The 13,384-nt window shown below is 43.2% G+C and overlaps 2 protein-coding genes across 2 annotated transcripts; both read right to left on the reverse strand.

The window, feature by feature from the left end:
- Positions 1–240: 240 nt before the first annotated feature.
- LOC124117359 (pollen-specific leucine-rich repeat extensin-like protein 1) lies at positions 241–5,312 on the reverse strand. The gene is made up of 3 exons (XM_046479183.2): positions 1,930–5,312; positions 1,196–1,497; positions 241–1,047 (listed from the first exon to the last, which is right to left on the reverse strand). The coding sequence occupies exons 1-3, from the start codon at positions 1,946–1,948 to the stop codon at positions 241–243; spliced, it is 1,128 nt and encodes a 375-aa protein (XP_046335139.2). The 5' UTR covers positions 1,949–5,312.
- Positions 5,313–8,513: 3,201 nt separating this feature from the next.
- Positions 8,514–10,474, reverse strand: LOC124117387. The gene is made up of 3 exons (XM_048401546.1): positions 10,211–10,474; positions 9,484–9,785; positions 8,514–9,335 (listed from the first exon to the last, which is right to left on the reverse strand). The coding sequence occupies exons 1-3, from the start codon at positions 10,227–10,229 to the stop codon at positions 8,514–8,516; spliced, it is 1,143 nt and encodes a 380-aa protein (XP_048257503.1). The 5' UTR covers positions 10,230–10,474.
- Between the last annotated feature and the right edge of the window lie 2,910 nt (positions 10,475–13,384).

Raw genomic sequence — 13,384 nt, forward strand, 5'->3', positions numbered from 1 at the left:
GAGTAGCATAGGAGTTGTGTGTGACAGTGCACGGTAGAGTAGTGTCAGATAGTACATAGCAGACTAGTGTAGGATAGTACATAGCACAGAAGTGTAGCACAGTAGATGGTAGTGTAGAGCACAACAGTACAAAGTAGTACAAAAACAATGACTGTTAGCGAAAGACATGAAAACCATGTATAAACCTCAACCTAACTATACACCAATCTATACCTACCTGTTCCCTGCCCCTTACACTGTTTAGAAAAAGTCCCTGGTGCCAGATGAGAGACTGGAGCTGTACTCAGCCAGGAGAGCTTCCAGGTCCTCAAGAGTGTCCTGGGGCTCCTCCAGTCTCGCCTGCTTTACAACTTGGGACACCTCGCTGTTGTCATCTGGGCACTTCCTCTTGCGTGAAGGCAGGGGCTCCTTGCTGGGCTCAGATGTGGGTTTCTTCTTTTTCCTTAAAATGAGTTTGGTAAGATACAGATATTCCACATCATATTCATCATCAGAGTTTGGCTCACATCTGTCCACTGACTTGGCAGAATGTACACTTAATGTTGCAGCAGTGACACCACCTGACTTAGGACTCTCTGGTGCTGAAACAACCTTATCCTTTACATTCTTAACAGGGACAGGGGATGTCTTGCAACCAGACTTTGGCTTTAAGTATGCACCATCAGCAGACAACAACTGTTCAGCAAAACTCTTAGGTGAGGCCTTAATGATACTATTTCTACCCCCAGACTTAGTGATACGGTTCCCCAGGGGTCTGCTCTGGGTTTTGATGTGCTGAGCGCCAAGAGGCTGAGGCACAAAGTAGGGCTTGCTCTCTGGCTGATGCTTGATCATTTTCTCCTTCGGAATGCGAGGCGTTGGCTGAGGTTTTGGCCTGAACGTGCGGGGCTTGCGTTTGCAGGGCTTGAGCTCGAGTTTCTGCTTTTGATGGACATTGGGTTTGGGGTTGCTTGTTGTAGGCATGGGAGGAGTTTCAACATGGGCCATAGACTGGGGATGAGGAACTGGACTGGGTGGGTCAAGTTGGGGCAGAACACAGGAGAAGGCCTAATGGGCGATACAGTCATTGTATCATTTTTATATTTTATGATTACTTAAGTACAATGGAAGTATATCTCTACTATAAAAGCAAGTATAATTATCTTTTGAGTTACGTTTTATAAATCATCAAAAGAACAAGAATACTCCTGCATACCTCTGGTCTTATCAGCTCCAGGTCTAGCACTGCACTGGGCAGGCTGACAGGCAGCTGGCAGACAGGCATCATCTCCCTACGTCTATTGCAAGATGGTGGCTGGACTGCAGGAGGCAAGGGGATAGCAGTCACAGATGACTGACCTCCAGGCTGAAGGAGTCTTGGCTGTAGGTAACCAGCATCCAGGGAGAGGTTAACAGGATTACCAGCAGGTATCCAGATAGTGTTGTTATCTATCAGACATCTGGTCCCATCTCCCAACACCACTGTTGGCAGCCCGGGGAGCAAGCGGGTCACAGGCACTGTAACAGTGAATAGTTTACTAAACTGCCTACAAGATAATTCGTCATTTCGTTAATAGTGAAAACCAATATCTAACTGTTCATTAGATTTATGTCTTTTGAAAACAAGTTCAGCATGTCTGCAGGAATTCCAAGAAGTCGAAAATGTTGTGTATCATGTTCACGTTTTGTGACAGTACAACTAAAGTTCCCTAAAATGTTCAGGTTACCAATCACCATCTAAAGTTAATGTGAAACTCTACAATATAACACACTGGAAATTCCGAAAATTTGAATTGGTTATTGTGCAATTCTGTAATAGAAGATCTTCATACAGACAATGAAAATTGAATATGCGGTGCGGAAACATCAGCGTTTCATTGTTTGTATTGTAAACACATTAAAACAATCACATGTTACTTTGTCACTGGTCAAAATACAAATTTCAAATACCTGTCGTAGTGGGATTCATAGTTTTCTCCACCTCTTCAAGTCGTACACACTTTTAGAGTCGTATTTTGCACAATAAAACTGAGAACACTTCCAGTGATAGCTCTCAAAATGGCTGACACACAGGAAGGGCTAGCTGTTGTCATGACGCCGCTACTCTAGGCAAAACCACGCATGCGTCGACTTTATGCACAACTCGGCACTTCCGTCTGCCTTACATTGTGAATAAAGTTAGATCTACATCAACACTTGGCAGCCATCTATACAGGGTTGAACATGGAGAAGAAACGTTGTGAAATGCGAAGGTCATTCCAAGGGAAGCTACTCTAGTAGAGTTTGCTACTTAAAAAGAGTTACCGTGCTTGAATGAGGATTTTATGATCGCTTGAATGAATCATAAAAAAATACTTCATGTTTGCAATGAGAGTGAGTGAGTGAGTTACTTGTGGGCCACCTGTGACCCCTTTACAATGTTAAAAAAAATACCCTGACACTACATCTGTTAAGGTTTAGGCAATTCATTACCATTGTATATAGTTATTAATAAGCAAATGACATGAACATATTATTTTCTCTCAGATTTAGGGTGTGTTCAAGATTGGAACTGCCACAATGGCTACTACAGGACTCAAACAGGAGTCACCCGGAAATCCTTATCTTATGCACAATAATTCAATAGAAGGGAAGCCAACTAAGTCACTGTAACATAATTCTTTAACCTTCCCCTGGCAACAATGGTTAGTACAGAAATAAAAATCGCGCCAAGGCAAAGTTGCTCAACATGAGTATTCAAAGTGAGAAAGAAATAGAGGAGGAGGGGTAAAGGGAAGTCCATTGGTAGGACGGAGGTAGGGGCAGGTGGGGGAAATGGGGATTATAAGAGGACAGGTGAGGGGGGTTACATTGGTAGGACGGAGGTAGGGGCAGACGGGGAAATGGAGGAGGAGAGGTGAAGGGAAGTACATTGTTAGGACGGGAGTAGGGGCAGGTGGGGAAATTGGGGACATTGGAGGAGGAGAGGGGAAGTACACTCGTAGGCCGGGGCTAGGGGCAGGTTGGGACATGGAGGATAGGTGAAGGGAAGTACATTGGTGGGTCGGAGGTAGGGGCAGGTGGGGAAATTGAGGACATCGGAGGTGGGGAGGTGAAGGGAAGTACATTGGTAGGTCGGAGGTAGGGGCAGTCGGAGAAATGGAGGAGGAGAGGTTCAGGGAAGTACATTGCTAGGACGGGGGTAGAGGCAGATCGGGAAATAGAGGACATTGGAGGGGGAGAGGGTAAGGGAAGTACATTGGTAGGTCGTAGGTTGGGGCAGATGGGGAAATTGAGGACATCGGAGGTGGAGAGGTGAAGTGAAGTACATTGGCAGGTCGGAGGTAGGGGCAGTCGGAGAAATGGAGGTGGAGAGGTTCAGGGAAGTACATTGTTAGGACGGGGGTAGAGGCAGGTGGGGAAATGGAGGACATTGGAGGAGGAGAGGGTAAGGGAAGTACAATGGTAGGTCGTAGGTTGGGGCAGGTGGGGAAATGGAGGACATTGGAGGAGAGGTGAAGGAAAGTACACTGGTAGGACGGAGGAAGGGGAAAGTTGGGAAATGGAGATCATTGAAGCAGGAGAGGTGAAGGGAAGCACACTGTTAAGACGGGGTTAGGAGCAGGTGGGAAAATGGAGGACATCGGAGGAGACAGTAAGGGATGTAATTGGTGTGATGGACGTAGGAGCAAATGGGGGGAAAGGGGGACATGGGAGTATTTGTAGAGAAGGGAAGAGCGGTGGAAGGCCTGACGTAGGTGCAGGTTAGGAAACATAATGGGGTAGATACGTCACGGAGGGGTTGAGGGAAGTACAGTGGTTGGATGGAGGTAGGAGCAAGTGGGGAAAGCAGGAGCTGGTTGAGAAATAGGAGACATGGGAGCAGGAGAGGGGAAGAAAAAGAAAAAAAAAGTGGAGGGAAACAAAGGACATGAGCGAAAGAGACAGGGGAAGGGTTGGATGATACAGAGGCAGGATTAAAGGGGAAATGGAAATTATATAGGAGTAGGACAGGGTAAGGGAAGTTTTATTGGAGAACGGAGGTCGGGGCTGGTGTGGAAATTGGGACATTAGAGTAGGAGAGAGGTGTTGTACTTTAAGGGACCGAAACTGGAGGTAGAAACTGGTCTTGAATTGGTGACATGGGAGTAGCCAAGGTGAAGGAAACTATTGTGGAAATGGTGGGAAATTAGGGTCATGTGTTATGAGAGAGGATAGGTAGTAAAGTGGGAGGACGAAGATAAGAGAAATATTGATAGAAATTGAAATTCTGAGGTAGTTTACCATTGTCCAAAGAAGGTAAATGCGCCATCATGATACTGGTTTCTGGTTCATCATTTCATTGTCTGGTTTGTTTACATGCCCCGTGGCATGGCAGGAGTACTGCTGTGTTGTGCCAGGAAACAAAGACATACTTTCTTGTGCAAATTTGGGAGGTACTACCCGTAGTGCAGGAAATGTTTACCATTTTCGTGAACACCTGGTGTCATCAACTGATTTTCACCCTTCTGTTCATAAACTTTTAATGTCTATTTTGCCTTTACAAGCAATGGAATCTGCTTATTCAAAGGCAAGGCAAGGACGTTCAATAATTTACAGCAGTGTAAAACCATACTCAATCCTTTAGGTTCTGTGTTACTTTAAGTTAAAGAAATTAAAAGGTAAATTGTGCTAGGTAATGACATTATTTCCATCATGTTATATTATAAATTGGTCATAAAACCGTTTCGGATTTCATATGTCAGGAAAGGAAGTTTCATAGTTTTCATATTTTCATATGACACATTCTCTTAATAGCTGAGAGAACGGCTCTGGCAAATACATGAGCTGAAATTAAACTGTCACAATGCCACAAGTACATCTACATGAGGCAAATCTGTGTCCCACCCGTGTATTGCTCGTGAAGAAGTATATGATATGACAAAATACATACTTGCTATATCAATGCATGTATCATCAGTGGTCATCAGAGTGACCCATCTTTTGTGTCCAGATCATGAAACATTTACCATTCACCCGTGCTTGTCTATAGAATAAGTTAGTGACAATGGCAGCTAGTTGTGAAAAGTGATCTATGGAGGACCACCTGTGACATGCATATTCTATCAACTTATGATCAGTGCTCATGAAAGTAACACCTTTTGGTTTCCATATTAGAAAACTTTTACCTGTCATCCATTCTTGTCTCAAGAATGTGTAGGTCAAATCAGCTCCTGGCTATGAATATTATATGATGAAGGACCACCTCTGACCTGGTTCGTTGTGTGTCATTGTGATTTATCTGGTCCAGACTGAAATATCTTACATGCCGCCACAATACAGCTGTAAGATTACGAACTACTTCAATCACTCACCCATTGGTTTGTTTACCATAACATGTTCCATGTGTGTATTTCTGCATTCAGAGAAACAACTGAGGCTATAGAAGTATAATACCACTGTATCAGGTCTATTGGTTTGGAAAATGATACAGGTACTCACTCACATCTTACCAAGTATGTTCCACATTTGTTTTACTCGCATCAGAGAAATCCATTCTCACCTTGGCAGTCATACTAAAGCATTTCTGAGCTTTTGTCTGAGAAAATACAAAACCTCCGTCTCAATGGACATATCGTATATTGTCCCTTGTCACTATATTGTGACAATATTGCAAGTGTGAAGTAGATTTAACTCAATGTCAGACACAGTAATTAAAACAATTGCTCACATGTTCTCTTAATATCTGGTGCTAAGTATATGACAAATAATCTAAGTGAAATTAAAATTTGATATTCCCCCTAATAAAAGCATTTTCAGTCTCGAGTGATGCACAAACATCTCAAAGTAATATATGGTGTGGGTTAAAAGAGTGTGCCAACCCCCATTTGGTATGCTGATGCCCATATTTCAATGTTGAAAATTATATTTCGTCTTTTTTTTCTTGCAAGGAGTGACAATTTAATAACAGATTTATCTCTAAGCTAATGAGCTTACTTGGCCATGCATTGTATGTGAAATACCAGTTTAATTTACTTGCATCAGCTATGAACACTGATATTACTCATGAATCACTAATGTGACAACTTATCGTTGCAATTTATGGCTCTCGTCAGGCATTGTTTGTGCAACAATGAGGATTAAAATCACAGAATATATTGGTGGCTTTTCGTTGAAGATACAAGCTGATACTTCATGACCATTTACAACCTTGTTCATTTACAACAGTCATACACACTGAGTGACATCACCAAGACAATGCTGTTAACTATCTATAATTGGTTACTGAGTCACTTTTGCGATGCTTAGCAATGTACTTTCACTCAAATTGTTCCTCTACTTTAACAAACCACACAACTCAACTTCAGTTGTTAAAATAAAACATAACTACTACTAAGACTGCAAAGTGATATTTTATTATGAAACCATTGTAGACATTAGTTAGAAACAAACACATGTTTTTCAGTTACATACTAAATAAACGGCCTCCAACCTCCCCTCACAGCCGCCCCTTTCCACACCTCACATACACTTACAAAACTGTACAGTGACATGTTTCCACTGTATATTTTTCATTACTTGATAGTAGAGTGAATATTTAGATAATTCACAGTGAAAAAAACAGGAAAGAGTAGGATAGTAGAGACAACATTAAGATAAGAGATAATACAAGTCAGGAAACTGTTGTTTAGTAATGGGAACATTAAGATACTAGCTAGTACAAGACAGGAAAGAGTAGGATAGTAGAGACAACATTAAGGTAATAGCTAGTACAAGACAGGGAAGAGTAGGATAGTAGGGGAAACATATAAATGGTTCAAAACACAACGCTGGAGAGACTAGGATAGTAGAGAGTAGAACAGTAAGACAGTACATCGTACAAAACAGGAAGAGAAGGATATCAGAGACAACATTAAGATATTAGATAGTACAAGACAGGAAACTGTAGTTTAGTAGAGGGAACATTAAGATAATAGCTAGTACAAGACAGGAAAGAGTAGGATAGTAGGGGAAACATATAGATGGTTCAAAATACAACACTGGAGAGACTAGGATAGTAGAGAGTAGAACAGTAAGACAGTACATCGTACAAAACAGGAAGAGAAGGATATCAGAGACAACATTAAGATATTAGTACAAGGCAGGAAAGTAGAGGTAGATAGTAGATGGTAGATAGTACAAAGGTGGAGAGAATTGGATAGTAGAGAGGACATTAAGTAGGTAGCAGAAGGAAGGAAAGAGTATGATAGTAGAGAAAAGAAAATGAAATAGCAGACAGTACAAGTCAGGAGAGAGTAGGTTAGGAGAAACAATAAGATAGTAGATAGTACAAGACAGGGAAGAGGATAGTAGAGGTAGATACTGATAGTAGATGGTAGATAGTACAAAGGTGGAAAGAATGGGATAGTAGAGAGGTCCCTACGATAGTAGGTAGTACGAGGAAGGAAAGAGGATGATAGTCATGGTGGTAGAGAGAATAAAATCAAATATAAGACAGCACACAGGAGGAAGGAGAAAGACAGGAGAGAGAGTAGGATAGGAGAGACAACGATAAGATAGTAGATAGTACAAGGCAGGAAAGAGTAGGATAATAGAGAGAAGAAAATTAAGATAGCAAATAGTACAAGACAGGAGATAGTAAGATAGTAAGATAGAGTAAGATAGGATAGTGTAGTGTAGGACTGCATTTAGGCTAGTGTAGGTCAGTTAGGATAGTGAATGACTGGAGAGTGCATATATGTTTGGCAGTACACAGTAGGGTAGTGTTGGACAGTAACTGAGAGGATAGTGTAGGTCAGTAGAGAGTAGGTTAGTGTAGGCCAATACAGTGCAGTGTAGGAGAGTATCCAGACAGGAAAGATAGTAGGATAGATTAGGTAAGTATAGAGTAGGGTAGTAGCGTATTACAGTAGAATAGTGTAGGATAGAATAGGATAGTACAGAAGAGGGCAGAGTACGTCAGTACATGGTTGGGTGGTTTAGGACAGTATAAAGTAAAGAAGAGAATGACAGTGCACGGTAGAGTAGGAGTGAGTGAGTGAGTGTGTATGGTTTTCCGGAGCTTTCAGAAATATTCCAGCAATATCACGGCGGGAGACAACCAGAAATGGGCTTCAGACACTGTACCCATGTCAGGATTCAAACCCACGTTTTCGGTGTCACAAGCAAAAGCTTTAACCACTAGGCTACCCGACTGCCCCAGGGTAGTGTAGGAAAGTATGTAGCAGAGTAGTATATGAAAGTACATAGTAGACTGACTCGAGTAGTGTATAACATTACATGGTAGTGTAGATTAGGCCAGTACATGGTAGGGTAAGGTAGTACAGTACATAGTAGAGTAGCATAGGAGTTGTGTGTGACAGTGCACGGTAGAGTAGTGTCAGATAGTACATAGCAGACTAGTGTAGGATAGTACATAGCACAGAAGTGTAGCACAGTAGATGGTAGTGTAGAGCACAACAGTACAAAGTAGTACAAAAACAATGACTGTTAGCGAAAGACGTGAAAATCATGTATAAACCTCAACCTAACTATACACCAATCTATACCTACCTGTTCCCTGCCCCTTACACTGTTTAGAAAAAGTCCCTGGTGCCAGATGAGAGACTGGAGCTGTACTCAGCCAGGAGAGCTTCCAGGTCCTCAAGAGTGTCCTGGGGCTCCTCCAGTCTCGCCTGCTTTACAGCTTGGGACACCTCGCTGTTGTCATCTGGGCACTTCCTCTTGCGTGAAGGCAGGGGCTCCTTGCTGGGCTCAGATGTGGGTTTCTTCTTTTTCCTTAAAATGAGTTTGGTAAGATACAGATATTCCACATCATATTCATCATCAGAGTTTGGCTCACATCTGTCCACTGACTTGGCAGAATGTACACTTAATGTTGCAGCAGTGACACCACCTGACTTAGGACTCTCTGGTGCTGAAACAACCTTATCCTTTACATTCTTAACAGGGACAGGGGATGTCTTGCAACCTGTACTGGGCAAGACAGACTTTGGCTTTAAGTATGCACCATCAGCAGACAACAACTGTTCAGCAAAACTCTTAGGTGAGGCCTTAATGATACTATTTCTACCCCCAGACTTAGTGATACGGTTCCCCAGGGGTCTGCTCTGGGTTTTGATGTGCTGAGCGCCAAGAGGCTGAGGCACAAAGTAGGGCTTGCTCTCTGGCTGATGCTTGATCATTTTCTCCTTCGGAATGCGAGGCGTTGGCTGAGGTTTTGGCCTGAACGTGCGGGGCTTGCGTTTGCAGGGCTTGAGCTCGAGTTTCTGCTTTTGATGGACATTGGGTTTGGGGTTGCTTGTTGTAGGCATGGGAGGAGTTTCAACATGGGCCATAGACTGGGGATGAGGAACTGGACTGGGTGGGTCAAGTTGGGGCAGAACACAGGAGAAGGCCTAATGGGCGATACAGTCATTGTATCATTTTTATATTTCATGATTACTTAAGTACAATGGAAGTATATCTCTACTATAAAAGCAAGTATAATTATCTTTTGAGTTACGTTTTATAAATCATCAAAAGAACAAGAATACTCCTGCATACCTCTGGTCTTATCAGCTCCAGGTCTAGCACTGCACTGGGCAGGCTGACAGGCAGCTGGCAGACAGGCATCATCTCCCTACGTCTATTGCAAGATGGTGGCTGGACTGCAGGAGGCAAGGGGATAGCAGTCACAGATGACTGACCTCCAGGCTGAAGGAGTCTTGGCTGTAGGTAACCAGCATCCAGGGAGAGGTTAACAGGATTACCAGCAGGTATCCAGATAGTGTTGTTATCTATCAGACATCTGGTCCCATCTCCCAACACCACTGTTGGCAGCCCGGGGAGCAAGCGGGTCACAGGCACTGTAACAGTGAATAGTTTCCTAAACTGCCTACAAGATAATTCGCCATTTCAATAATAGTGAGAACCAATATCTAACTGTTCATTAGACTTATGTCTTTTGAAAACAAGATCAGCGTGTCTGCAGGAATTCCACAAAGTCGAAAATGTTGTGTATCATGTTCACGTCTTGTGACAGTACAACTAAAATTCCCTAAAATGTTCAGGTAACCAATCACCATCTAAAGTTATTGTGAAACTCTACAATATAACACACTGGAAATTCCGAAAATTGAAATTGGTTATTGTGCAACTCTTACTCTGTAATATAAGACCTTCATACAGTCAATGCGGTCCGGAAACATCAGCGTTTCATTGTTTGCTTTGTAAACACATTGAAACAATCACATGTTACTTTGTCATTGGTCAAAATACAAATTTCAAATACCTGTCGTAGTGGGATTCATAGTTTTCTCCACCTCTTCAAGTCGTACGCACTTGTAGAGTCGTATTTTGCACAATAATACTGTGATCACTTCCAGTGAAATCTCTCAAAATGGCTGACACACAGGAAGGGCTAGCTGTTGTCATGACGCCGCTACTCTAGGCAAAACCACGCATGCGTCGACCTTATGCATAACCCGGCACTTCCATCTGCCTTACATTGTAAATATAGACAGATCTACATCAACACTTGGTAGCCATCTCCAGGTTGAACATTGAGAACAAACGTTGTGAAATGTGAAGGTCATTCCAAGGGAAGCTACTCTAGTAGAGGTTAATACTTAAAAGGGGTTACCGTGCTTGAATGAGGATTTTATGCACGCTTGAATGAATCATTAAAAATACTTCATTTTTGCAATGAGAGTGAGTGAGTGAGTGAGTTACTTGTGGGCCACCTGTGCCCCCTTCACAATGTTAAATAAAATACCCTGACACTACATATGTTAAGGTTTAGGCAGTTCATTACCATTGTATATAGTAATTGATAAACAGATTACGTCAACGTATTACTTTCTCTCAGCTTGAGGGCGTGTTCAAGATCGGAACTGTCACAATGGCTACTACAGGAATCAAACAGGAGACATCTGAAAATTCTTATCCTATGCAAAATAATTCAATAGAAGGGAAGCCAGTTAAGTCACTGCAACATAATTCATTAACCCCTTCCCTTGGCAACAATGGTTATTATAGGAATAATCATAACGCCAAGGCACAGTTGCTCAACTGGAATATTTAAAGTAAGAAAGATAGTGATGTAGAGCAAAATCGTTGCCATAAAGTAAGAAATGTGAGGCTGGAAATTAAACTGGTTGTATATGCAAATATTTTATTCAAAGACGACAAGGAAGTATATTGGTAAGCCGGAGGTTGGGACAGGGCTGTGGGAAATGTTGGACATTGTAGCAGGTGAAGAAGTGGGAACAAAAATGGGGAAATGGAAGTGGAGAGGTGAAGGGAAGTACATTGGTAGGACGGACTTAGGGGCAGGTGGGGAAATTGAGGACATCGGGGTTGGAGAGATGAAGGGAAGTACATTGGTAGGACGGACTTAGGGGCAGGTGGGGAAATGGAAGTGGAGAGGTCAAGGGAAGTACATTGGTAGGACGGACTTAGGGGCAGGTGGGGAAATGGAGGAAGAGAGGTGAAGGGAAGTATATTGGTAGGACGGAGGATGGGGCAGGTCGGGAAATGGAAGAGGAGAGGTGAGGGGAAGTACATTGGTAGGACGGACTTAGGGGCAGGTGGGGAAATGGAGGAAGAGAGGTGAAGGGAAGTATATTGGTAGGACGGACTTAGGGGCAGATGGAGGAAGAGAGGTGAAGGGAAGTATATTGGTAGGACGGAGGTAGGGGCTGGTGGGGAAACGGAAGAGGAGAGTAGAAGGGAAGTATATTGGTAGGACAGAGGTAGTGGCTGGTCGGGAAATGGAAGAGGAGAGGTGAGGGGAAGTCCATTGGTAGGACGGACTTAGGGGCAGGTGGAGAAATGGAGGAAGAGAGGTGAAGGGAAGTATATTGGTAGGACGGAGGATGGGACAGGTCGGGAAATGGAAGAGGAGAGGTGAGGGGAAGTACATTGGTAGGACGGACTTAGGGGCAGGTGGAGAAATGGAGGAAGAGAGGTGAAGGGAAGTATATTGGTAGGACGGAGGATGGGGCAGGTAGGGAAATGGAAGAGGAGAGGTGAGGGGAAGTACATTGGTAGGACGGACTTATGGGCAGGTGGGGAAATGGAGGAAGAGAGGTGAAGGGAAGTGAAATGGTAGGACGGAGGTTGGGGCAGGTAGGGAAATGGAAGAGGAGAGGTGAAGGGAAGTACATTGGTAGGACGGGCTTAGGGGCAGGTGGGGAAATGGAAGAGGAGAGGTGAAGGGAGGTACATTGGTAAGACGGGGGTAGGGGCAGGTGGGGAATGGAGGACATTGGAGGAGGAGAGGTGACGAGAAGTACATTGGTAAGACGGGGGTAGGAACAGGTGTGGAAATGAAGGACATTGGAGGAGACAGTAAGGGAAGTAATTTGTGTGACGGATGTAGGAGCAGATGGGGAAAAAGGGGAACATGGGTGTATTTGTTGAGAAGGGAAGTGCAGCGGAAGGCCTGAATTAAATGCAGATGGGGAAACGAGACGGGGGATATAGGACACGGAGAGGAGGAGGGAAGTACAATTGTGAGATGGAGGTAGGACAAAGTTGGGAAGTTGGGGAGCTGGTTGAGAAATATGAGACACAGGAGCAGGAGAGGGAAATGGCATGGCAGGAGTACTGCTGTGATGTGCCAGGAAACAAAGACATACTTTCTTATACAAATTTTGCAGATGCTATTTGGTTCATGGCTATTTTGCCTTTACAAGCAATGGAATCTGCTTATTCTCTGGCAAGGACGTTTAATAATTTACAGCAGTGTAAAACCATACTCAATCCTCAGTTTCTGTGTTACGTTTAGTTCAAGAAATGAAAAGGTAAATTGTGCTTGGGAACGACATTATTTCCATCGTGTTGTGTCATTAATTGGTCATAAAACCGTTTCGGATTTCATATGTCATAAAAGGAATATATTCTTGCTATATCAATTCATGTGTCGTCAGTACTCATCAGAGTGACCCACCTTGTTTGTCCAGATCATAAAACAGTTACCATTCACCCACGCTTGTCTTAAGAATGTGTTATCCCAATTGCGTGGACCGATGCTTATGATGTCAATCACTGGATTGTCTGGTCCAGACTCGATTATTTACAGATCGCCGTAGCTAGAATATTGTGGAGTGCTTAATTAAACCACAAACAAACAAACAAACACACTTCACTTTACATCACCAACTCTACACTAAGACGGTCTGTTAATTACAGACTCCCGGTATGTCGCCGCGTTATTAACCTATTGAAGAGCCGTTGTTTCCAAGGTGAAGGGACTGTTTCGATTTGCTTTCTGTGATCCAAACATTTCTCTACATCATAGTTCTACTGATGTCTGAATGTTGCTGGATTTCTGATGCTTGGTGTCACTATTTTCTTGTCTTACTGCTCATCAAGTAGTTCCGTAACAAATAGCATAGATTTTACAAGCGCTTCCAAGGGACGTCACTCTCAATATCTACATCCTGACAAGAGAGGGCGTGTG

The sequence above is a fragment of the Haliotis rufescens genome, unplaced genomic scaffold (assembly GCF_023055435.1).
Source record: "Haliotis rufescens isolate VD_foot unplaced genomic scaffold, xgHalRufe1.0.p SCAF_22, whole genome shotgun sequence".
NCBI lineage: Eukaryota > Metazoa > Mollusca > Gastropoda > Lepetellida > Haliotidae > Haliotis > Haliotis rufescens.

What these genes read in the sequence shown, in the direction of transcription:
- LOC124117359 (XM_046479183.2), bottom strand. An exon ending in TGGAGCTGATAAGACCAGAG is followed by an intron (nt 1,048 to 1,195) that starts GTATGCAGGAGT and finishes ATCGCCCATTAG; the next exon opens with GCCTTCTCCTGTGTTCTGCC.
- LOC124117387 (XM_048401546.1), bottom strand. An exon ending in TGGAGCTGATAAGACCAGAG is followed by an intron (nt 9,336 to 9,483) that starts GTATGCAGGAGT and finishes ATCGCCCATTAG; the next exon opens with GCCTTCTCCTGTGTTCTGCC.